This window comes from Notolepis coatsorum (genome assembly GCF_963971535.1).
Source record: "Notolepis coatsorum genome assembly, chromosome: 9".
Classification (NCBI taxonomy): Eukaryota; Metazoa; Chordata; class Actinopteri; order Aulopiformes; family Paralepididae; genus Notolepis; species Notolepis coatsorum.
This window is the reverse complement of record NC_140173.1, coordinates 93,887,599-93,914,833: the sequence shown is the minus strand read 5'-3', so window position 1 is coordinate 93,914,833 and position 27,235 is coordinate 93,887,599. Positions and strand designations below refer to the sequence as shown.

Genomic DNA, 27,235 nt, shown 5'->3' with positions numbered 1-27,235 from the left:
GCGACGTTGCTGGAATGATGATGATGATGATGATGATGATGATGATGATGATGATGATGATGATGATGATGATGATGATGATGATGTACTGAAGCTGTACATCAAACCAGTCTCGGTAACACAGTGGGATATAAGACACGGCATGTTGATGTAAAACCTGACGCCTTATTTCAAACGCTTTATTTCAACTGGAAAGCCCACTGAGGTTTCCCTCATTTACAGTCATGTCGAGTGTACATACAGAGTAGGGCTGTCCCCGACTAGGGATTTGGATAGTCGACGTTGATTGGTCAAAATTTGCCGATAGTCCTAACCCCCCCCCCCCCCCCCCCCCCCCGAATGCAAAAAATGCAAAAGAAAATCATTCCATTTGGGCTGTGGGGGGTGCTTAATGTCTGAAGGAGTCGACTGAAGGCTTGTCCTCTGTAAAAGCATGGTTCACTGATGGATACATCTTTTATTTTTGTATCTACTTTTTCTCCCATTTTCTATTTTTTCTCCCATCCCAATTTCGTATTGTTCAATTCTACCCTCCCCTGTCTCGAACGCTGTTAGGCCATGCCTCCCACAGGTCGGCTGCAATGTGGACCAAGCCTTGCATCACGTGTCCCCTCCGGTACACGACGAGGCAGCTGTCGCATCTTTTCACCTGAACAGCGCAATCTCTCAGTGGCGAGGGTCTGCGTGGGAGGGACCTTGTTGCTTCCTGATTCTGCTGCGCAGGCACACCAACCGACCTGTAGGAGTCGCTGTCCACAACGTCCGATCCCCACCCACCAGCTTCCCACCCCCTAATACTGCCAATTGTATTAGTATGAACGACCAGCCAAGCAGGTAGCAACGCCGAGAGCTGGGCTCGAACCCAGCATCTCCTGCATTAGTGGCGAGCGCCTTGCCCACTGCACCACTTAGCCGCCCCTGATGGATACATCTTGATATTTGTCTAGTCTAGTGTGTTCATTAGATGGGTGAAATCCTCTTTCAGTGCCTCTGTGCCCATTTTCTTAGCCAGATAGCCTTGCTGGTATGCGCGCCATTAGCGTTAGCCACGCTTCTAGGCCTCTTTTTTTTTAAGCCTCCGCTTTTGGAAAGAATGATTAATGATTCGACTAATCGGGGTCAGCCCTAATACAGAGATTACCAAAAAAAAAGGCATGTAAAATTACACAGCATATAAAATCGCTAAAACAACGAGATGAGGCAAAAAGCAAGGATAGCAAATCAATTAAAACACGTAAAATCTTGGGGCGCTCTACTAGCACACCATGTATCGCTGGCGTCGCGAAGCGGCCGTCCCGGGTTCGCTTCCCACTCCCGGTGACTCCCATTTGTCGCATGTCTTCCCCCTCTTCTCCCGTTCATCCTCTCCTCATCTGTCGGTCATGTCTGACCATGAAAGCAATAAATGCTAAAAAATGTATCTAAAAAAATCAAATAAAACGTAAATCTTGATTGGTAAATCTTGATTGACAAAGTTTGAAGATCAAGGTTTTCAACTCTGCAACAGAGGGAAGAATCTCAAGTTTTAAGGACTGTTGGTCATTCCATGAGCTAGAGGGGCATCATAGAAAAATACAGATTTACCCTTTTCAGAACAAACTCTGGGGACCCTCTTAACACGCCCACATGTTGGCCATCTTGGGGACGATTTGCATGTGCTATAAGTATAAAGTATAGTATTTTGGTTTGCAAAAAGAGTATGCAGTCCTTTTTGGGGGCACCTGTTAAGAGGCTAAAGGAACACGCCAACATTTTGGGAAATTTGCTTACCGTCTTCTCCAGAGAGAGACAAGAAGATAAGGTCATGTCCGCTTCCATTCATTGTGCTAAGCTAGGCTAACATGCAGCCAGATAGCTTTCTACTGAACGCACAGAGAGGAAACTGGTATCAATCCTCTTGTCTCTCTCTGGAGAAGACGGTAAGCTAATTTCCCAAAATGTTGGCATGTTCGTTTAAGGACCAGCCAGTCACTCAAACGGGTTCCATAGGTTCCAACATTCCATTCCAATAATGATGTAGTATAAGGAGGTAGCTTACCAATAAGGGCCTTAAATGAAAAAAATACCAGTGTTTGTTGCACCTCTCCATCAGAGAGGACCAACCAACCTTCTCATGAAGAATACAGTGATGAGTGTCGTATCTATCATTAGTGATGAATCTGATGAACACACGCTCAAACAAACACTTACTCTCTCAGTCAATCAGACCTACTGTACCTTTCCAGGTGCCACAGTCTCACAGATGAGAACCTCATTGATGGCAGCAAACTCAGGAGCGTTGTCATTCAGGTCCTTCACTTTGATGTTGACACGGACCTTAGTGTCCTGGTGATGACCTCCTGAATACACACACACACATACACACAAACACACATTTGAAATGTTTGTTTATGTCCACATGAACAGAAGTACAAGGAGGCCTCATACAAAGGACATAAACACTGCAAGTGCAGTCAGAAATGATGAAAGAACAGCCAGGTACAAGGTGCATGGACGGCAGAATCATGGGAAAAGGTAACAGCGCCTCCTCCAAATTGAGCGGCTTCCTATAATTGCTGATACTGAGCAGTACCTGGCTAACTGCTTGGCCTTCCTTTTGGGGAGACCGGCTATTTGTAGGCCCCTCACAACCAACTTGTGCACATGCCCTAGGCTGCCAAAGATAAAAACTAGGAGTTTACATCTGTAGCCTAGCTGTGAGATGGTCTGCTGTAGCTGTTGGTATTTCAGCATTTTGGTTAGAAAGGCTTCTTCTAAGCTGTAGTCAAAAGTACAGCCAACCTCAAGAATGGACACCTCCCTAAGGTGTTCATTTACAACAAATACATCAGGGGTGTTAGCTGTAATATTAGAGAACACAGAATCATCATTGCACAGGTTGAACATGCTTGGCTTCACAGTAGAATGCTTAAACAGCGTGATAGAGGACCTAAAAATAGAAGAGATATCTTTCGCTATCAAATCTACTATTCTGTCATGCCTACTTATGTAGAGGCCCCTGTATACATGGCAACCATTTAAGATGTGGGACATGGTTTCAGCTATTTGGTCATTGCCATGGTGAATACAGTGAGGAGCATGACTGCCTGGAAACCAGATGGAGAGTAAGACCTGTAATCTCGCTTTGAGTAAAGATAACAATGCACTCATTCAGTCAGTCAGTCAGTCAGTCAGTCAGTCAGTCAGTCAGTCAGTCAGTCAGTCAGTCAGTCAGTCAGTCAGTCAGTCAGTCAGTCAGTCAGTCAGTCAGTCAGTCAGTCAGTCAGTCAGTCAGTCAGTCAGTCAGTCAGTCAGTCAGTCAGTCGGTCGGTCGGTCGGTCGGTCGGTCAGTCAGTTAGCCAGCCAGCCAGAAACATTTTGATGTAAAATAACCGACTCAAATGGAAAGAAATATTGGATTCAGAATATCTATTTCAAACCAAAATAGACTTGCATACAAGACATAAACTCACACAGAGACAGATGGAGAGAGAGAGAACGAGAACGAGAGAGAGAGAGAGAGAGAACGAGAGGGATATAGAGAGAGAGAGAGAGAGAGAGATGAAGATACACACAACATGAACTTGGAGAGACAGAGAGAGAGAAGAGGAAGTAACAGAGGTAAACACACACAGCCCCCCCCCCCCCCCCCCACACAATAAATCACCCCTCTGTAACTTCTGAAACCCTGCTCCAACCTTGTTGTCGCTGCGTTACATACTTGCCATTCTAGCGTGTCCATTCTATCCTCTACCCTGTAATTAACAGGCATTCATTTAGCTTCCCAGGGCCAGTTAGCGGTTAGCATGGCCTGCAAACTCATAGCTCAGTGGGCCACGGGCCTGGAACCATCTGGCAGTCTGGCGTCAAGCTAGCCACAGAGAAACCACGCTGTGCTGTGATAGGCTGAGCTCCGGCCTCAGAAATAGCCGGGTGGGGCACGGTGGCTAGCCGGCTAACGTTATTGTGGCGAGGAGATCGCTAGCATCTGCTTCTACTTTACAAGCACTTTTAGGTGGTTACCGTTTTAAACTGTGGATTGAATGTCATTTTATAATAACAAAGAAATACGTGAGAAATTACGAACTAACTGTAGTAACTGACTCAATGATATAGCAGGTTCTGAGTGGTAGTACTCACTAACTTTGTGTCCATTCCTTTCTCTCCTTCTTCTCTGTCCCGTTCTTTCTTTCTTTCTTTCTTTCTTTCTTTCTTTCTTTCTTTCTTTCTTTCTTTCTTTCTTTCTTTCTTTCTTTCTTTCTTTCTTTCTTTCTTTCTTTCTTTCTTTCTTTCTTTCTTTCTTTCTTTCTTTCTTTCTTTCTTTCTTTCTTTCTTTCTTTCTTTCTTTCTTTCTTTCTTTCTTTCTTTCTTTCTTTCTTTCTTTCTCTCTCTCTCTCTCACTCTCTCTCACTCTGTTCCTATCTCTGTCCCTATCTCTGCCTCTCTCTCCCTATCTCTCTTTCTCACACCCTTTCTCTCTCTCTGTCCCTCTCTCTCTTTCTCTCCCCCCTCTCTCTCTCTCTGTGCCTATCTTTCTCTGTCTGTTTATCTCTCTATCCATGTCTCTCGCTGTCCCTTTCTCTCTGCCCCCCCTCTCTCTCTCGCTCTCTCTTTCTCCATCCCTCCCCCTCTTTCTAGCTGTCTGGAGTTTTGTGGTGATGTTAGAAAGTTGAAGTCTGTGGGGTGTCAGCAGATATTTCTGCTTTAAAAATACTTGTGGATAGAAACAGACTAACAGACGAGACAGATACTTAGCTGGCTGGCTCCCAGAGTCTAGTTGGTGAGTTCGAGAGCTCAAGTGTCATTGAGGCTAGTTGGTTGGATAGCTCAAGTCTCATTGAGGCTAGTTGGTGAGTTAGATAGCTCAAGTCTCATTGAGACTAGTTGGTGGGTTTGATAGCTCCACTCTCATTGATGCTATTGGTGAGTTAGATAGCTCAAGTCTCATTGAGGCTAGTTGGTGAGTTAGATAGCTCAAGTCTCATTGAGGCTAGTTGGTGAGTTAAATAGCTCAAGTCTCATTGAGGCTAGTTGGTGAGTTAGATAGCTCAAGTCTCATTGAGGCTAGTTGGTGAGTTAGATAGCTCAAGTCTCATTGAGGCTAGTTGGTGAGTTAGATAGCTCAAGTCTCATTGAGGCTCGTTTGTGAGTTAGATAGCTCAAGTCTCATTGATGCTAGTTGGTGAGTTAGATAGATCAAGTGTTAATGAAGCTAAAGTCTCATCCAGGCTCAAATCTTATTGAGGACTCAACAGATACTCCTACTTCCTTGAAACATTATAAAATAAAATATATAAAATATTTAGGAATGTTTGTACACAATGATGATGCATGCAGATGCACACACAATTTGCATGCATCACATAAGTCTCTCCAGGGACAGTCTGGATGAAACCATGTGATATAAATGCAGTCCATTTACCATTAACCAGCTGTAATGCTCACTGCAGCAGAGAAAGAGGACCGCAGAGACTACACTAAATTACGCAGCTATTTTATGTTTTGAGAGGATTTCAACTTTCAAAACATCAAAATGACGCATGAACTATTGATTCGGAAACCAGCGTTATGACAAAAGAAGAGTCTCTAGTCTACTCTCTAGTGTTCCTAGATACCACACCGTTAGAGGTGCCTCACCCAGAAGACAACACTGCTTGTCTCAACAACAGCTCACAGATGTGTATGTGTCCTGTGTGTGTGTGTGTGTATGTATGTATGTATGTATGTATGTATGTATGTATGTATGTATGTATGTATGTATGTATGTATGTATGTATGTATGTATGTATGTATGTATGTATGTATGTATGTATGTATGTATGTATGTATGTATGTATGTATGTGTGTGTGTGTGTGTGTGTGTTTGTGTACCTATCTCTGTGGCGGAGACAGATATATTATGCCAGGCTTGTGCCTCTCTGTCCAGAGGTCTTGTGGTGGTGATCAGTCCATCCTCTGAGTTGATACTGAAGAACTGTTCCACATCCGTATAGCGAGGGATCATGTACCTGGGAAATATATCAGATGTTATTACACAGGAATTATATACCTGGAAAATAAATAAAATATTATTACACAGGAATTATATACCTGTAAAATATATCAGATGTTATTACACAGAATTAGGGATGCACCGAATATTCGGCCACCGAAAATTAGCGTCCGAAAATGGTTAAAAAGGCATTTTCGGCTTTCGGCCAAAATGGTTTTAGCACCGAAAATATATCACTGAATGTCAAAGAACAGGGTTATGTAACGTTCGTAACCTAAAGTGTTGTTGTGATGACGTAATCAAAACGCGGCTACAGACTTTGCGCAACGTATAACGTGAGCAGCTTGGCACTCTTCCTGCGTTCTGCAGCGTTCTGTCATAACTAACTCCTCTTGGGAGTCGCGCTGTTTCTATGTAAACTCCACGAGCAACGCATCCAATAAATGCTTTATATCCTCGCCATTACTATATATGCCCGTCGCGGTTAAAACCTTTTAAACTAACGTTAGCGTTAAGCTAGCTAACACCGCTTCCGGTCCTCTTTCACTTGTCTCTCGTAAGCTACGTCATCCCCCGCTAAGAGTCACGGGAGATGTAGTAAATACAACAGTCCTTCCATAATTCCATGAATTATGACAGTAGCCACTACAGTAACATCATTAAGTCTGCTATAAGCTATTATCCCTCTCATGTGTGTGTCTTTTTGCAGATCTTTATGCAGTTTTAAAGCACCTTGGCTTTGTTCTGAATGCACTTTTTTGTAGTTATCCTACAGAGAATAGAAAATGCACTTTAATGCACATTTTGTTGTATGCAAAGAGAAAATGTTTAAATCTGTACAATCTTTCATCAGTCAGTCTGGAATTAATGTATGCATTCAAAAAAAAGTGGAAGAGGTTTAAGGGTTTAAAGGTTATTAAGAGTTATTAGCAAGGAATCACATGTTACCTGACAGGGTTATTAGCTACATCCGTATCCTTAGCGTGTACTCGGCCCACCAGAGTTCCTTCTGGGGCGTTCTCTTCCACCTCAAAGGTATAACTGGGAGCCACAAACACCGGGGGCTCGTCCGCATCCTCCACCATGATCTAGAAACACAGAGGAGATGTTAACATACAGTATGTTCATCTACAAGCTCCTCATCCTCCTCATGTTAACATACAGTATGTTCATCTACAAGCTCCTCATCCTCCTCATGTTAACATACAGTATGTTCATCTACAAGCTCCTCATCCTCCTCATGTTAACATACAGTATGTTCATCTACAAGCTCCTCATCCTCCTCATGTTAATATACAGTATGTTCATTTAATTTCAGAAATGATTTATTCTCAAGAAAGGCATTGAAGTATTTTCAGTGCTTTGGAGATTACACGCATATTAAAAAAAGGTAAAAAACACAAAATAAAATTCAAGGAAAACTAAATCAGTTTAGTTAACCTCTTAACCTCTTCCACTCGTACGGTCCGGTACCGGACCGCAAATGACATCACGTCATAAATCATTCTCTCTGACTGTATGACATAATGTTTGTTTTTCCCCCAAATGTATCCAACAGTAAACATCCTAACCATGTCACAACAGCAGTCATAGTGTATATTTTCAGCAATACGTTTGTTTACCACTAGGTTAAAGTGTTATTAGTGAGATTTTCGTTTTTTGAAATGTGTTGTTGTGATCGCAGGTATACGCCATTTTGAAAAAGCGACCGTCGCTGAATGTAGTCATGTTGAGACATTTTGAGAAGATGACATCCAGAGCTTTCAATGAGCGTTGGAATTTTTTTAAACTACACTTCCCAAAGGCTTCTAGCTCCCTTCAAACAAATTACTTGCTTATGAAATTATTTTAATTATCTTATTACTCGCGATTATATAACACAAAACTGAACGTTATTGGCATATATTGGAGCGCAGTTAGTTTGTCTCCCCTATTTTGAGCATTTAGCAACCATCCGATTTGAAATCAGTTTCAAAATGGCAGAGCTGTTGCAAGAATAAAAAACCTACTGTACATACAGTAGATTTCATTCTCTGTTCTTCATGCACGCCTGGTGATACTAAATCCAAATTGAACTCTGCCATTTGAAAGAGGAGATTTGGCCCGATCTATAGTGTGCAAGTTGGCAAAATAAGGTCATTTATAGGCCTCGAATTCTATATTCTATAATAATATTTCAAATTGCATTAGTCCGGATGGCAGAATTCAGTACTGTCTACAATCTACAAAACCTTCTGTTTAATCATCTTCCCTTTATTCATTTCCTTAAATTTTTTGTACACGTGATCTCAAGAAGGTACTGAATGACTGACAAATTTTTTGCATGGTGTTATTCATAATTCATATTCTCCTTTGTTTCATCACAATTTAAGCAAGCCTAGTAAGAGACACAATATTTATGACACTGGGAATACATTCACCGAGGTCCATAGATGTCCCTAGATACCAAGAACATGCAAATGGACCTTGTAGAAGTGGAGCAATATTCCATTTACTTAGGTATGTATTTTAGGCGGATTTTCAGAAAATAGGGCTCCGGGCTTAAGAGGTTAATCATTTTCCCTTTATTAATTTCCTTAGATTTTTTCTACACATGATCTCAAGAAGGTACAGATTTAAAAAAAAAATTATGGATTTTCAGAAAATTGGGCTCTGGCTTAAGAGGTTAAGCCCTAGCCATGTTTTCCGAAAATGTGCCTAAAAGTGCTTTTACAAGGTCCATTTGCATGTTCTTGATATCTAGGATCATCTATGGACCTCAGGGAATGTATTCCCAGTGTCAGAAATATTGTGTCTGTTACTATGCTTGAGTACATTTTAATGACACACATTTTAATCACACACACGCGCGCAGTACTGTATATGAATGAATGAATGACATATAATATATATAGCCTACGGGCCGGCGGGCGTAATGAATGGACGCAGTATGGCTTATTATTCCATAATTAAGCCTATAGGCTACTGTTCATTCGTAGGCGCACACAAGACTTGTTATGGAATATTAATGCAGTCTATTTCCACCGATTAGCTTTAGTTCTTATTTATTTATCCACTGTCATTTCAGTGTTGGTGTATAGGCTATATAGTGTATTTCAATATACGTTTAATTGATTAATGATATATTCGAAGGAATGCAGGTTTATAGCTATATCAACCCCCTCCAATGTACAGTAAATGACCAAGTATGGTTGTCAATATTCCAATGTACAGTTTTGCTTGTACAGTGTAAGTCTACCACCCCTCCTACCCAACCTCCTCCAACAGTTTCTACGTCAAATGTACTCTCTTTTCTGGACTCTTTTTGTATCACAAACAGTACTGTATTTGCAAATCTGGTATGTCATAAATGTATAGATGTAGCAGTACTGTCTATCTGTGTCGTGTGTGTCATATATGTTATGATTAATTGAAAATGGGGGACCCTGATGTAAACAAGACGAAATTCTTTCTCTGGTCTGCATCCCCTTATGTAATTGAGCTGTACTGTACTGTACCCATTCTGCAATCTGTTAATAAAGTTTTCAATCAATCAATCAATCAATCAAACAAAGGTCTGTCCCATTGTATACCAATAAATGGGATACATTGCATGTTGACCTGCATTCTTTCAAATGTATATAATTAATCATTAAAACAGATGTGTAACAAATAAGAAATGCAAATTCCACAGAAGGCATTAAATTATTATTATTTTCAATCATTTCACAATAATTGCATAATTGTGTTTGAATATCTGAGTAATTAAAGTAATTATACATTTGTCCAAAATAGCTGGTTCAGATATGGTTAATCCAGCTGCCCTGTGATCAGATGAATCCATATTTATTTATTTCTTATTGTACAAATATTGTCATATTTATTTTAATTATGATCAAGTAATTAATTCCAAGGAGGCCTGTAGCGTTAACATGAAGGAATCACTATGAGAACACAGTCTGTCAAGTTATAATAACATTTTAAATTAGTCAATCAATCATGAGATTTGATCGTGGGCTGAGAGCATATTTAAGTGTGCTCCTCAGCACTCTTAGATCTGCTCTCAAATAAGATCTCAGGAAAATTTGAGGACTCCCACTCCCAGCCCTAATATGTCTTAAATAGGCCGAAATCTGGCTAAGACGAAATATTTTGTCGTAACTTCGTTCGAGAATGAGACCCAATGACTGCATCTCTGGCAACTTCTATATTGGAAACAAAAGTGTTGTTGTCATGCGTGTATTTGACTGCATATGGTTCAGTTTCACATCTCTACTGTTTACGGTTCAGTTTCACATCTTTACTGTATTATGGTTCAGTTTCACATCTCTACTGTATGATTCAGTTTCACATCTCTACTGTATATGGTTCAGTTTCACATCTCTACTGTATATGGTTCAGTTTCACATCTCTACTGTATACGGTTGAGTTTCACATTTCTACTGTATATGATTCAGTTTCACATCTCTACTGTATATGATTCAGTTTCACATCTCTACTGTATACGGTTCAGTTTCACATCTCTACTGTATACGGTTCAGTTTCACATCTCTACTGTATACGATTCAGTTTCACATCTCTACTGTATACGATTCAGTTTCACATCTCTACTGTATACGGTTCAGTTTCACATCTCTACTGTATACAATTCAGTTTCACATCTCTACTGTATATGATTCAGTTTAACAACTGCATAAAACCAGCGATTACAAGAGGGTTCAGCCCCTTTGAGGCTCACGCCCTAATAATGAATTAAACTCGACTGACCTTGACTGTGGCCTCATCTTTATAAGGGCCCCAGGCAATGAACCGAGGGTCTATGTGTGGGTTGGACGCCTCCACTCTCAACGTATACGCTCTCTTAGTCTCAAAGTCCACCATCTGAGAGAGAGAGAGAGAGAGAGAGAGAGAGAGAGAGAGAGAGAGAGAGAGAGAGAGAGAGAGAGAGAGAGAGAGAGAGAGAGAGAGAGAGAGAGAGAGAGAGAGAGAGAGAGAGAGGGTGGGGGGTAGGGCAGAAGACAGAGAAAAGGGACACATATATTGATTCATCATTCATTTGGAAACTGCAAAACAAATAGGAGGGAAAAGTCAGATGTGACAATAAATAAAAGGTCAAAGTCTGATCTAATGCTGTTTAGAATGCAGTGATTGACCGGTGCAGTGTGTCTCTCCGCTGATAGGGGGAGCTCTCGCTCCATGAAAAAACACCAGCGGGGTCTCATACTCTCATACTCTCATACTAGTCTCTGCCAACCACCGACATTATACACCAGCATTACAGTAACAAGAAATGCTTTTAAATGAACATTTTCACTTCATTCATCCCTTTGTTCGTTCATTCAACCGGGGTGGTCGATTATGGACATTATGTAAAATAACATCCAGTATGATACCGCTCAAACAACACATATTATATATCCAGCATGATAGCTCTGAAACAACACATTTCAGACGGATTTTTGAGCACATCGTTTGCTCTGTCTTTCTATCTCTAGAGCAGACGACCCAGTTGACCTGTCTCCAAGCTCCGCCCTCTTTCCCCGACCCTCCTCCTATCGCACGCTTTGCGTTCCTCTGTCGAGTGAAGTCGAGGTTAATACCACTTAGAACACGAGACCTGCAGTGACATTCTAGCCTCCTATCGATACAAAGCTCTCGACTGAAACCCGATAAAACCATCGTGAAAAAAAGAGAATCTCACAAAACAACCAGGCACGGCTGGAGAAAAGGCGATCGATTCGACAGGACAACAGGTGGTTTTTCACTTCTGCCGTGTTACTGAGTTCAGCTCTCCGTCGCAGGATGAGGAAGCCGCGGCTGCAGGAAGGAGACCTGAGAGGTGATAATCTGAAAGCCAGCGGGAATGTAGTCAACGTCTGTCCTCTGGCAGATTCAACCACTACCACGGTTCAATGCACCGTACTGTATATGATTGATTGATTGATTGATTGATTGGATTCTTTCGTGTCATGCACACAAAGTGCCCTTCATATGAATACAGATTACAGCTCGGAACAAAGTATTCTGCCTTCTCTCCCAAGCTTGACAAATAAAATCAGCTACAAAAAGTTCCCTTCCTGAAGCAAAACTAAAGTTGTTCATATTCATCCTGCTCAAGAAAATCAACATAAACGAAGGACATTTTACTAAAAAGTACATCCTGTACGTCCTTGTAAAAGATTATCCGCATTCTCAATTTCACCTACAGTAGCTCACAGACCGAACAAAGTATGTCCTGCATTTAACCCGCCGGTCTCTAGGGCTAGAGATAATGTTGTCCCTGATCTGTGCACATAGGGATCTTTGTCTTTTGTTTAAATTATACTTCACGTACGTGTCTGCATTGTAACTATTATGAGACAGTAAGTTTGTGAATTTTGTTCACACTATTATCAACGGACCATTTTCCTTTATACATGAGAAACATTTGACTCCTAATCTCCTAAATATCACACAGCAGAATCAGTTCTGGAAAATGAATACCAATAAAATAAGGATTTCATCTCATTAGCCCATGGAAACGTCAGGAATTGAGGAGCAGTGAGAAGAGAGACCTGAGAAGAGAGACCTGAGAAGTGAGACTTGAGAAGAGAGACCTGAGAAGAGAGACCTAAGAGAGACCTGAGAAGAGAGACCTGAGAAGTGAGACCTGAGAAGAGAGACCTGAGAAGAGAGACCTGAGAAGAGAGACCTGAGAAGTGATCGTCTGAAAGCCGTCAGGAATGTAGTCAACCTCTGTTATCGCTATCGCACCAGCTAATGGGGATCCCTAATAAAATAAAATCAAATCAAAATCTCTGTCTCTGAGAGATTACATCACAGTTATTGGACCAAGGTTCAATTCACTTACTGTATATTGGGGGGAAACACAATTGACTTGTAATGGACCTGCCATTGAATTGCCTTCTATAAGCCTTTACGGTTTTAAACCCCGGTTCAGACAAATGGGGGAGAAATGGACGAGCTGAGAGGATTTAAAGTCATAGTGTCTCCATCGCAGCACAGCAGGCAGACTGCTGGCACCTTACTGTCTGCTGACCATCTTAGTCTGGTTAAATAAGAATGTGTTCTTAGTCTACTAGTCTGGTTAAATAAGAATGTGTTCTTTACTTCTTAGTCTACTAGTCTGGTTAAATAAGAATGTGTTCTTAGTCTACTAGTCTGGTTTAGGGCTGTCCCCAACTAAGGATTTGGATAGTCAACTGTGATTGGCCAAAATGTGCCGTTAGTCCACTATTAGTCGACTTAAAAAGAAAAAAATATATATAATATATATATATTTTTGTATCATTCCATTTGGGCTGTGGGGGGTGCTTAATGTCTGAAGGAGTCGACTGAAGGCTTCTTGTCCTCTGCAAAAGCATGCATGTGTGTATGTGTGTCTGTGTGTTAGGGCTGCTAGATTAATCAAATTTCAATTTGATTACGATATTGTCTTCCCACGATCATGCAAATAAGATAATCATGTAACCATGTTGCTCCCATTTTGTTCTGTGTTATAAATGTAACGCACCCTTCCTTCCTTGTGCTCCGCCCCTCCTCACAAGCCCAAACAATAGTTCCAGCTCGTGTTGAGAGGGAGGATGGGGAGGAGGAGGGAGATACTGCATGTTATTTTGAAACGTTTTTGGTAACTTGTAGAAGATGACAGAAATGCAGCCTTTGGTCGAGAAGAAAGATGCAACTAATTCAGTCGTCGTCATATGATGCAGCATGCAGGGCTTGGCAGTGTGAGGTAGGGCTGGGCGATATAACGATAACGATAAATATCGCGATATATTTTAATAATCGATATCTAAAATATATATTTTTTGTGACCTGCAACAGGGCAGTTTTAAAACCAGAGACAGTGGACAGACTTGTCTTTCTTGCCTGCAACTTAAAGTAATGGCTTTGCTTGTCCAAATGACAATACTGACCAAATTGAGATTTATTTTTCTCTTGTCCATTTATTTTGTTTGCTTTCTAATTTAAAATACAGTTTGAAACCGTCTGTACACAGTAGGCTATGTGTGCTAGCAGATAGAAAAGAAACTAGCAGAGCCAGAACTGTTCAACTCCCCTGGCGCCACAGCCAGCGGAGAAGCCGGTTTACTTTCGCTTTTAAACCAGCTGCAGCCTGAGAACTGGAGTGTGACTTATAACAATTTCGATAATTATCGATATCGAGTGATATGATAACATCACGATATCATTTTTTGCCATATCGCCCAGCCCTAGTGTGAGGGTCCATTTGCATTTTCAACTAACGTGGTCATGTCAGCTGAGCAGAGACTCTTGTTTACTTTTCATGGAACACGGCTAATGACAACAGCAAACGCTTGACCGATTGATTGAACTTCACAAAAAAACACGGCCTCCTGTGTTTTTACAACAACGTTAACGTTACACTTGGGGAATAACATTTCCTGTGCTGCACAAACACTAACTAGCGTGGACGTGGAGAGAGGTCTAGCTATGCGACTCGAGTGTAACAATACTGACCGCTGACATACGTCTTTTATATTAGAGGGACCCAAACATCCTAGATGAAGTTCACAAAGCACCCTGCCACAGTTCATCCAGACACCCATTCTCAAAGTCAACTTCCTGTCTGTTGTTGCTACTGTACGGCGCAGGGGGGAAATTCCCTCCCGGTACATTGTTTACGCTTCATTTAGTGCAGAAAACGTATTGGAAAGTGGCTAATTAAACATAATCAAGGGCAATTTTTTTCAGTGCATCAAAATAACAAAGAGCTGCTGTGTGACGTTTTGTACCAATAACAAAATCAAAACTCAAGTTTTATATAATACCAGTTGAGGGCATAGCCGCAGACGGGAGAGTCGATCAAAGCAGACACTGGTCCCCAAGTCAAATCATACGTATGTCTGCTCTACCCATTTCATAACAGGTGAGAATAAGGAACAAATATGTATATCGTAAATTAATTATTGGCTGTGAGGCTGTAAACCGCAGATAAATGTTAGCTGCTAGCTACTTCACCATATAGTCCATTCTCAGTGTGTGTGCACTGGAGGCTTCAAGTAGCCTACATGCCTTTTTCATGTTTATATGTTACTACTATTTAAAAACGGAGCTCACTTTTGCTCGTACACACCTGTTTGTTGTCCCCTATACTAAGATGGCGGCGGTCTCGTGATGTTAGAGTGACAACTGTCACTTTAGCTATGAAGGGAATATGAGCACAGGAAGAGTGGATTCATGTAACTGGGCAGTGATTTAACAGAAGTCTCTTTCATTAGGTAATAGATTAAAAAAAATGCAGTATCATCCACAGTAATATTAATTAATTGAATAAGCCTCCTTTGATATATTCCTGTCATAATGCATCAGAAACGGATGGTAAAAACTAAAGGCTAAGTTCCAGCAGGTTAAGAGAGAAAGATACCTTCGCATGGTTCACAATTTACGGAATAGAGCCTAAATCTGCCAAGAATGAAAAGTAGAATAGTTGTGGTTCTTGATATTCAATTCTTACCACAAATATTATAATTGGAACAGAGATTCGATAAGAACTGGATTCGATAAGCAGAACTGAAATCGATCAAATCCAAAGGATACCCATCTCTCCTGAACAAAGATAAGTGTTTGTGATGTTCTCAAATCAATAATAATAAGTAATAATAGTAATGATCACAATTTCAATTTCAATAAAAATAATCCTGATTATTCTTTTGGTCATAATCGAGCAGCCCTAGTAGTGTGTGTGTGTGTCAAAAGGTGTTGATTTCCCCTGAGAGTCATCAATACATTATCAACACACACACACGTGCACACACACACGCACGCACGCACGCACGCACACACACACACACACACACACACACACACACACACACACACACACACACACACACACACACACACACACACACACACACACACACACACACACACACACACACACACACACACACACACACACACACACACACACACACATTTTAATACTTTATTTGGTTCCACAAATTATATTACATAAACAGGGAATCAAATGTATCGGGGCCAAGCAGCACTGAACAATTAAGGGTACACATAGCACCTCCTTCTCCACGTGGCTAAGCTGCCAATAATAGGGTAAGCCCAAACGTTCGAACGTTCGGACCTTCGTTCATTACGTTGGCATTCAAATTCTAAATCAACATTCGATTTAAAAAAAAATTATTAAAAAATTTAGGTTTTTTTAATAAAAAAATACAAAATTATGTGTCTATTCATTCTGTCAATAGGGTTTTTCTTCACAGTTGCAAATAAAGATTAGGCAATATTATAGTATTAAAAACTGATGAGTTATATTCATTAAAGAAAGTTGATTTAATAAAAGAATCAGATTAATCACTTTATTCAAATTGGGGATTTACTTTGAGGATATTTAATAAAAAAAGAAAAAGAAAAACGATTTTTTTTTATTTAAAATAAAAAACGAACGCCCGTTCGAAAAACCCTGACGAAGTTTGAATCCCAAAAACAGGCTTCGGGGACAGCCAGAAAAGACAGAGAGACAGGCAGACAGACAGACAGACAGACATACAGGTCATAAAACACAGAGAGACAGACAGAAAATACAGAGATACAGACAGAAAAGACAGAGAGACAACCAGAGAGACAGACAGACAGACAGAAAAGACGGAGAGACAGTGTTATGTACCATGAGCTTGATCACTCCTGTGTCACTGGGCATGCAGGTGAGGGCTGCTAATTAGATAATTGCTGCTGATTGGATACCTGCTGGCAGGTTAAAACCAGCCCTTCAGTCACACATGCAGGCTGTCTGTGGCTAGAGGGAGAGTTGTCACGTTCTCCCATTCTTTGTTCTTTAGTTTGTATCAGTATTTCATTGTTAGAGTAGTCTTTTTGGGTTAAACACGGGTTTTGGTGTCGGTTTGCACAGGGGTTGCGTGCCTTTGAGCCAGGGTCGTAACAGTTGGGCGCTCGTCCGGGAGTGAATTTGGAAACAAATACCCCTAGAAATTGTTTGGTGTGTCGTGGTGCTATAGTGTGGGTGGTGTTCGTTACATGTTGTGTAACGTGGGGGCTTGAGCCGAACATCAAACAGGTGAGTATGCCCTTATTTGTTTGTAATTTGATGTGACTACTTAATGCTGTTAAAATATATAGTTTAGTGGGCACCACATGTAGGTAGGGACATTATTTTCTGGTTGTTTGTTAGCTTCATCTGCACCACATACTCCTGGGGCAGTCAGAGAAGTGATTAGCACCATCTACTTGTCTTGTACCATACCATATACTTGACGGGTGGATGGTCAATATGATCTTTGGCTGGTAGCAGGTGTGGTTGAAGAGGGTTAGGTCTACAGGGCATTAGCTTAAGGGTAGTTAGGATAGGGGGCCAGAAAACACAGGTAGTGTGGTAGGGCCTGGTGTAGTTTTTTTTAGGGTAGACATGTGGTGGGCCGTGTTGACTGCCGTTTAGATGTAGAAGCGTAAGTAGTCATATCAGGTTATAAGGGGCACCTGTTTGAATTTGTTTGTTGTATTTATTTTGTTTGTTTTGAGTGTTTGGATAGCCTACCTGTTAGCACCTGACCACCTGCGCGTATGACACATATATTTATTTCAGGGTGGTTGTTTTTTTTATTTTTATTTTTTGCAAACTAGAAAGGTGCGCTCAGTAGAGCACACATTTCCACCGCGTCTCCTTATGGTTATTAGTATTGGCATTACCATTCTTTATGGTTCTTCAGTGGTTCTGTAGTGTTTCTTCAGTGGTTCTTTGGTGGTTCTTCAGTGGTTATTTAGTGGCTCTTTAGTGGTTCTTCAGTGGTTCTTCGTGGTTCTTCAGTGGTTCTCAGGTAGATTGTGTGTATGCTAGGGTGTTTTTGGTGGCTCTAAAGTGAGCAGGTTGTGGTGCTGGTGCAGTAGGGATGGCTTCCATAAAGGATTTTGTTGATCACCCTTCTGATGAGTTGTTGGAAAGGTTTTCCAAGGAACAGCTTCTGGAGCTTGCTGTGCACTACAAGGTGGAGCTTACTGCCAGTGAGAAGCGTTTGAAACCGACTGCCTTGGGTGCTTTGAGGGCTTTGCGCGTTAGGGAGCAGGTGCTTGCGGCGAGGGTGGAGGAGCCTCCTTTGTCTGACGTGTCTCCGCTGCTATCTGCGGTGGCGGAGGGTGAGTGGAGGCTTAGAGAGTTAGAATTTAAGGAAAGACAGCTACAGCAAGAGCGTGAGGAGAGGAGAGAGGAGCGTGAGCATGAGCTTAAGGAGCGTGATCTTAAGGAGAGAGAGCGTGAGCATGAGCGTGAGCTTAAGGAGCGTGAGCTTAAGGAGAGAGAGAGGAGAGAGGAGCGTGAGCTTAAGGAGAGACAGCTACAACAAGAGCGTTACTTGAAGGACTTAGAGCACGAACGTGCGCAGAAGGAGCTTGATTATAAGCACGCTGTCTTGCAGGCGGGTGCTCTGCATTCAGAGTCGCGTTCCGGTTTTGATGTTGGCAAGAATATTAGGATGGTGCCTCCTTTTGTTGAGAAGGATGTGGAAAAGTATTTTCCCCTTTTTGAACGGGTGGCAACCACGTTGAAGTGGCCTGATACGGCCTGGACACTGCTGCTGCAGTGTGTTCTTGTTTGTAGGGCGCAAGAAGCGTATACTGCTCTGTCCCTTGACCAAAGTGCTGACTATGAGCTGGTTAAGGCTTCCATATTGAGGGCTTATGAGTTGGTCCCCGAGGCCTATCGTCAGCGTTTTAGAGGCTATCGCAGGTCGGAGGGACAGTCATATGTTGAATTTGGAAAAGAGAAGGAGAACCTGTTTGACAGGTGGTGCACCTCTCAGAAAGCAGAGTCAAGGGAGCAGCTTAGGCAGTTGATTCTCCTAGAGGAATTTAAAAGATGTGTTCCTGATACCGTTTCCACGCATCTAAATGAGCGTAAGGTATTGAAGATAGGCGACGCTGCTGTCTTGGCTGACGAGTTTGTGTTAACACACAAATCTGTCTTTGTAGAGGAGGGCCGTGTTGAGTCCAGGGGTAGGCGTCCTTTTCAGGGGAGCCGTTTCCCGGCACCCGTGTCTGCTGGTCGGTTTACTTCGACTCCTAGGCAAGGTGGTTCTGCTAGTGCCTTCCCAGAGGGGGTTATATGTTTTACTGTAAGGAGCCTGGTCATATCGTTGCTGGGTGCCCTGTGCTTAAGCAGAAAAATGTAAAAACTGTGGCTCTCGTAGAAACCATAGGCAGGACACCTATGCCGGCATTAGAGGGCGGTGTGCGAAGTATCAAAGGTGCGGACAGGGAGCTAGAGGGCTCCTCAACATTTATGATGAATGGATTTGTTTCCCTGGCCGGTGCGCTAGGGTCGAAGCTGGCTATTACAATATGGAGAGATACAGGAGCTTTTCAGTCTCTCATTCTGGATGTAATTTTGCCATTTTCGGAAGATTCTTTGTTGCATTCCGGTGCCATTGTTCAGGGCTTTGGAGGAGGCTTTGTGAATACCCCTTTGCATGAGGTCTCGCTAAACTCTCCCCTAGTATCGAACATTGTACATATGTCTAAACTGAACACTGTGACCTCTTTTTTTTACTTCTAATTTTACTATGTTTTTATTTCATACTTATCTTGTCTTGCACAGTCTCTGGAGCGCAACAGTAAGAAGCATTTTGTACAAAAGTATTCTGTACTTCTGTATGACAACTATTAAAGAAACTTGAACTTGAAACTAGTATCAGGCAATGTTGTTGTAGGAGTCTGCTCTCACATCCCCATAAAAGGTGTGTCCTTCATTCTAGGGAACGATTTGGCCGGTGGCAAGGTGCTGGCTACTCCAGTTGTAATTCCCATCCCTGTAGTTTCTGAGGTTCCTGATGAGCTGGCACAGAAACATCCAGGAGTGTTCCCTGTGTGTGCTGTAACACATGCAATGTCAAAGGTCAAATGTGACACCCATGATGTTGGTAACTCAGATTGTGATATGACACTTAGTGACACGTTCTTTGTTGAGTTGAAAAGTGGCCCTGATGAGGGTTTTGGTAAGGTGATACCGTCTCATGAGCAGCTAGTACTGGAGCAAAACAAGGATGTCTCCTTGTCGTCCCTCTTTGAAGAGGCAGTTTTAGAGGATGCAATGATAGATACGTCTCAAGGATATTTTGTTAGCAATGACGTGCTCATGAGCAAGTGGACACCACCTAACCTGTCCAGTCTGGATGACTGGGGCAGTGTGTTTCAGATTGTTGTTCCAGCCGTGTATCGTCCTGATATACTGCATCTAGCACATAATCATGATCTTGCTGGTCACATGGGAGTCAGGAAAACGTATGATCGTGTGCTAAGACATTTTTGTTGGCCTGGTTTGAAGTCAGATGTGGCACAATATTGCCGCTCGTGCCATGTGTGTCAGGTTGTTGGTAAACCAAACCAGAAGATTCCTCAGGCTCCTCTGCAGCCTTTCCCTGCTGTTGGGGAACCTTTTGAGCGGATCCTCATTGACTGTGTTGGTCCCCTCCCTCGAACTAAGACAGGGAACCTGTACCTTTTGACTATTATGTGTGCAGCGACCCGCTTCCCTGAAGCCATTCCTCTACGCAAGATCACAGCCCCAGCTATATCCAAGGCTCTGGTTAGGTTTTTTTCGACTTTTGGCCTACCGAAGGTTATTCAATCAGATCAAGGGTCTAATTTCATGTCCCGTCTCTTTGCTCAAGTCCTCCAACAGTTGTCTATCCAGCATTGCCCTTCCTCTGCCTACCATCCAGAGTCCCAGGGAGCGCTGGAGAGGTTCCACCAGACTATCAAAACAATGTTGCGGGCATATTGTACGGAATTTGAAAAAGACTGGGATGATGGAATCCCTTTGCTTCTATTTGCTGCTAGGGAGGTAACCCCAGGAGTCTCTTGGATTCAGCCCGGCTGAGCTGGTGTTCGGCCACACAGTGAGGGGTCCTTTGAAACTGCTGAAGGAAAAGTGGTTGGCTGACCAGACTCCTTCCTCTACTAATTTGCTGGACTATGTGTGTAACTTCAGGCTTAAGCTTAGTAGAGCATGTGAACTAGCAAAAGAGAACCTAAAGGTAGCCCAAGGAAAAATGGAGGTGTGGTATGATAAGCAGGCCCGACATAGGGTGTTCTCACCGGGAGACAAGGTGTTGGTTCTCTCGCCTATTCTTGGTTCTGCATTACAGGCTAAATACAGTGGGCCATACTCCATTGAGCGCAAAGTTGGTGAGGTCGACTACTTGATTAAGACTCCCGACCGCAGGCTTAAGAGTAGATTATGTCACGTCAATATGTTGAAGGCGTACAATGATAGGGCTCAGATTGACCAGTCAGAGGTCAAGCCTGTGGCTGTTCTAACGATTTCTGCATCTCCTATTGTAGCCGACTGTTCTGTGTCGAAGGAGATTTCTCAGGGCAGGTTGCCAAACACTCAGATACTAGGTGACTTGGACTCCCACCTGTCGTACTTGCCACTTCCTGAGTGTACGGATGTTGTGCGCCTACTTAGACAGCATATACGTTTGTTTTCTGATGTCCCTAGTCGTACTAATGTACTCGAGCATGACATTGATGTTGGTAGTGCAGGGCCAATTAAGCAACATGCCTACAGGGTGAATCCGAAAAAGAAAAAAAATGATCTTGAGTAAGGAAGTAGACTATATGGTGAGACATGGCATTGCGGAGCCCAGTTCTAGTGCATGGAGCTCCCCCTGCCTGCTTGTTGATAAGCCAGACTGCACTCATCGGTTCTGTACTGACTTCCGTAAAGTTAATGCAGTAACCAAGCCGGACTCGTACCCTCCTCCTCGGATGGATGACTGTATCGATCGGGTGGGTTCAGCAGCCTTTGTAAGTAAATTGGATTTGCTAAAGGGATACTGGCAGGTTCTGCTTACTCCGCGAGCACGTGAGATATCCGCTTTTGTCACACCAGAGAGTTTCTGCCAGTATACAGTGATGGCCTTTGGCATGCGAAATGCCCCAGCGACGTTTCAGCGGCTAGTGAACAAGGTCCTGGCAGGGGTAGCGTTCTGTGAGGCATATCTGGATGACCTGGTTATCCACAGTTCCTCTTGGTCACAACATGTGGAGCATCTGGCGGAAGTGTTCAAGCGGTTGGGTGATGCTAACTTGACAGTTAACCTTGCAAAATGTGAATTTGGACAGGCCACGGTTACCTACCTGGGTAAGGTGGTTGGACGTGGGCATGTGTGCCCCATTGCAGCTAAGGTGGAGGCTATAGTGGGCTTCCCTGCTCCCAATACCAGGTGGGAGTTGAAGCGCTTCCTAGGTATGGCAGGGTACTATAGGAGTTTCTGTAGGAACTTTGCTTCTGTTGCTGCCCCTCTGACTAATCTGCTCAGTCCTAAGGTACCTTTCGTGTGGACTGAGACCTGTCAACAGTCTTTTGAGAGCATCAAGGGTATTCTGATTAGTGCTCCCGTTCTGTCAGCTCCTGATTTTCAACTGCCATTCAAGTTGGCAGTGGATGCTAGTGACCTCGGTGCTGGAGCCGTCCTCCTGCAAGAGGATGCATTAGAGGTGGAGCACCCAGTGTGCTACTTTTCTAAAAAGTTTGACAGGCATCAACTGCACTACTCTACTATAGAGAAGGAGGCGCTCGCTTTGGTTCTTGCCTTGAACCATTTTGATGTTTACGTTGGATCGTCCAGTTTGCCCCTTGTTGTGTATACAGACCATAACCCTTTGGTTTTTCTTCGCAGCATGGTGAACTCGAACCATCGTTTGATGCAATGGAGTTTGTTCCTCCAAGCGTATAACTTGGATATTCGCCACATTCGTGGGAGGGACAACGTGCTGGCAGACGCCCTCTCACGGTCATAGTACCGGTGATTGTGGTGCCCATTATCGCTGTTGTGGTAGTGGCCCTGACAACTAATGGGTCACAGTTGTTTTCTTTGTTTATGGGTTTGATGTGTGGTGGTTGCCTCTTGGGCAACCAGTTTGGTGGGGGAGGTGTTATGTACCATGAGCTTGATCACTCCTGTGTCACTGGGCATGCAGGTGAGGGCTGCTAATTAGCTAATTGCTGCTGATTGGATACCTGCTGGCAGGTTAAAACCAGCTCTTCAGTCACACATGCAGGCTGTCTGTGGCTAGAGGGAGAGTTGTCACGTTCTCCCATTCTTTGTTCTTTAGTTTGTATCAGTATTTCATTGTTAGAGTAGTCTTTTTGGGTTAAACACGGGTTTTGGTGTCGGTTTGCACAGGGGTTGCGTGCCTTTGAGCCAGGGTCGTAACAGACAGGCAGACAGAAAGACAGACAGAGAGACAGACAGACATAAAATGCAGAGACAGACATAAAAGACAGAGAGACAAACAGAGAGACAGACAGAAAAGACAGAGAGACAGACAGACAGCATTTCAAGGGCCACTTCACTTGATTTTTTTATAAATCCCGTTCATAGTATTTGACTGCAGACATCTCGGTCGCAAGCAACGGGTGACTGTCATCAAACCACAGGGTTGCCAATGAGGTGTGGCTCTGCGTCATATTGTATGGCAGAAGAAACGTCATGAGAACACTGTTCTGTTGTGAAGACGTGTTCTGTGTCTGGAGAGCTCAGCCACAGGCCTCTAGTGAGAACCACACACGCTGTTCCTCAGCTGTTTTCAGCTGGATTCGAGGTCCAACCCGAGGGAAGTTGAAGAAACAGTTGAGTACATAGAGTCTACGGTTCACCAGAGCGTTGATTCTCAAAAATCTTTATGTCAAGGATCCCCAAAGTCGACACGTATACAGGTCAGGGACCCCCATCTGAAAAGATCGTGTCTCAGGGACCCCCATCTGAGAACAAAGTTGTTGTTTTTTTACGTGATTTTGTCCAGAATTCCCCTTACTTGTAAACAGTGAATGGTGATATAAATGGATGCATTGATATAGCGCTTTTATCCAAAGCACTACAATTTATGCCTCACATTCACTCATCAGGAGCAGTTAGGGGTTTAGTGTCTTGCTCAAGGACACCTTGTCATACCGCCGGGAGGAGCCAGAATCGAACAGGGAGCCAGGCGACCGCTCTGCCTCCTGAGCTACTGTCACCCCATGGTACATTGTAACGGTCTATCATGTACGTAAGTGAGGAGATACCAGAGGAGAGAGGGAAACCTACTACAGTATGATCAGAATAGTAATTCTCGTTGGGTTAAGTTATAGTGAATACAACACTAGTGAAATGACACTAATGTCGCTGGGGACCCCCTGGAACCTTCCTCGAGGACCTCTGGGGGTTCCCGGACCCCCCCCCCCCCCCCCCCCCCCCCCCACCTCATCCAATGTACAGTTTCTTCGTCAAATGTATACTCTCTTTTTTAAACTCTTTTTGTATCACAAACAGTACTGTATTTGTAAATCTGGTATGTCATAAATGTATAGATGTAGCAGTACTGTCTATCTGTATGTCATGTATGTCATATATGTTATGATAAATTGAAAATGGGGGACCCTGATGTAAACAAGACGAAAGTATTTTTCTGGTCTGCATCCCCTTAACAATTGTGTGTATTGAGCCGTACTGTATTGTACCCATTCTGAAATCTGTTAATAAAATGTTCAATCAATCACTTTGATAACCACCGCACTGGAGGTCTGCTTATCCAGTGTGGGACCTGTTGTCCTACTGTGGCAACATGTCCACGAGGCTGACTCATCAAAATAACTAAACACAAACAACCACCTGCTTCTGCAACAAGCGAAGACGACACACCTAGCTAATCAGCCTAGCATGATGAGTGACAGCCTAGCATGATGAGTGGCTGTCATGATGAGTGACAGCCTAGCATGATGAGTGACAGCCTAGCATGAGGAGTGACAGCCTAGCATGATGCGCGACAGCCTAGCACGATGACTGACAGCCTAGCATGATGAGTGACAGCCTAGCATGATGAGTGATAGCCTAGCATGATGAGTGACAGCCTAGCATGATGAGTGACAGCCTAGCATGATGAGTGACTGACAGCCTAGCATGATGAGTGACAGCCTAGCATGATGAGTGACTGACAGCCTAGCATGATGAGTGACAGCCTAGCATGATGAGTGATAGCCTAGCATGATGAGTGACAGCCTAGCATGATGAGTGACAGCCTAGCATGATGAGTGACTGACAGCCTAGCATGATGAGCGACAGCCTAGCATGATGAGTGACAGCCTAGCATGATGAGTGACTGACATCCTAGCATGATGAGTGACAGCCTAGCATGATGAGTGACTGACAGCCTAGCATGATGAGTGACAGCCTAGGATGATGAGTGACTGACAGCCTAGCATGATGAGTGACAGCCTAGGATGATGAGTGACTGACATCCTAGCATGATGAGTGACAGCCTAGCATGATGAGTGACAGCCTAGCATGAGGAGTGACAGCCTAGCATGAGGAGTGACAGCCTAGCATGATGAGTGACAGCCTAGCATGATGAGTGATAGCCTAGCATGATGAGTGACTGACAGCCTAGCATGATGAGTGACAGCCTAGCATGATGAGTGACAGCCTAGCATGATGAGTGAGTGACAGCCTAGCATGATGAGTGACTGACAGCCTAGCATGATGAGTGACAGCCTAGCATGATGAGTGACAGCCTAGCATGATGAGTGACAGCCTAGCATGATGAGTGAGTGACAGCCTAGCATGATGAGTGACAGCCAATCATGCTGAGTGACTGACAGCCTAGCATGATGAGTGACAGCCTAGCATGATGAGTGATAGCCTAGCATGATGAGTGACAGCCTAGCATGATGAGTGACAGCCTAGCATGATGAGTGACTGACAGCCTAGCATGATGAGCGACAGCCTAGCATGATGAGTGACAGCCTAGCATGATGAGTGACTGACAGCCTAGCATGATGAGTAACTGACAGCCTAGCATGATGAGTGACAGCCTAGCATGATGAGTGACAGCCTAGGATGATGAGTGACTGACAGCCTAGCATGATGAGTGACAGCCTAGCATGATGAGTGACTGACAGCCTAGCATGATGAGTGACATCCTAGCATGATGAGCGACAGCCTACCATGATGAGTGATAGCCTAGCATGATGAGTGAGTGACAGCCTAGCATGATGAGTGACTGACAGCCTAGCATGATGAGTGACAGCCTAGCATGATGAGTGACTGACAGCCTAGCATGATGAGCGACAGCCTAGCATGATGAGTGACAGCCTAGCATGATGAGTGACTGACAGCCTAGCATGATGAGTGACTGACAGCCTAGCATGATGAGTGACAGCCTAGCATGATGAGTGACTGACAGCCTAGCATGATGAGTGACAGCCTAGGATGATGAGTGAGTGACAGCCTAGGATGATGAGTGACTGACAGCCTAGCATGATGAGTGACAGCCTAGCATGATGAGTGACTGATAGCCTAGCATGATGAGTGACAGCCTAGCATGATGAGTGACAGCCTAGCATGAGTGCCAGATGCAGCTACAGTGAGAATGTGTTCATCTTTATCCGTCATCTTCTATATTCTAGCCTTTGTGAATTTGTTCAGACCGTCCACCAACTAACCAACTAACCTACTAACCAACTAACCAACCATGAAAAAACGTCTGTGTGTGTTTGTGTGATTTGTGAGTGTGTGTGTGTGGGTATGTATATATTTGTGTGTGTGTATGTGTGGGGGAGTATGTATATTTATTAAGGCTTTCAATCGATACAAATATTTAATCTGATTAATCGCATGCTTGTCCATAATTAACTCGCGATTAATCGCAAATTAAACGCATATTTTTTATCTGTTCTAAATTTACCTTAAACGGATATTTTTCAAGTTTTAATTATCAACATTAGTCAACAAATTCTTGCTTTATGCAGCCATTTAACACACAAGGATGACCCTCAGGCATTGCATGATGAGTGACAGCCTAGCATGATGAGTGACTGACAGCCTAGCATGATGAGTGACAGCCTACCATGAGGAGTGACAGCCTAGCATGAGGAGTGACAACCTAGCATGATGAGTGATAGCCTAGCATGATGAGTGACAGCCTAGCATGATGAGTGACTGACAGCCTAGCATGATGAGCAACAGCCTAGCATGATGAGTGACAGCCTAGCATGATGAGTGAGTGACAGCCTAGCATGATGAGTGACTGACAGCCTAGCATGATGAGTGACAGCCTAGCATGATGAGTGATAGCCTAGCATGATGAGTGACATCCTAGCATGATGAGTGACAGCCTAGCATGATGAGTGACTGACAGCCTAGCATGATGAGCGACAGCCTAGCATGATGAGTGACAGCCTAGCATGATGAGTGACTGACAGCCTAGCATGATGAGTGACAGCCTAGCATGATGAGTGACTGACAGCCT

At 43.3% G+C, this 27,235-nt stretch overlaps 1 protein-coding gene across 2 annotated transcripts in view; it reads right to left on the bottom strand.

Annotated features, from left to right (window-relative positions):
- cdh11 (cadherin 11, type 2, OB-cadherin (osteoblast)) overlaps nt 1–27,235 on the bottom strand; it is a 137,648-nt gene that overhangs the window by 19,493 nt on the left and 90,920 nt on the right. For both annotated transcript variants that reach the window (XM_084322192.1, XM_084322193.1), the window contains exons 8-11: nt 10,718–10,831; nt 6,920–7,059; nt 5,851–5,987; nt 2,218–2,339 (exon numbers count right to left, since the gene is read on the bottom strand). In XM_084322192.1, the coding sequence (XP_084178318.1) occupies nt 2,218–2,339; nt 5,851–5,987; nt 6,920–7,059; nt 10,718–10,831 (513 nt within the window). The remainder of the gene's footprint in view (nt 1–2,217; nt 2,340–5,850; nt 5,988–6,919; nt 7,060–10,717; nt 10,832–27,235) is intronic.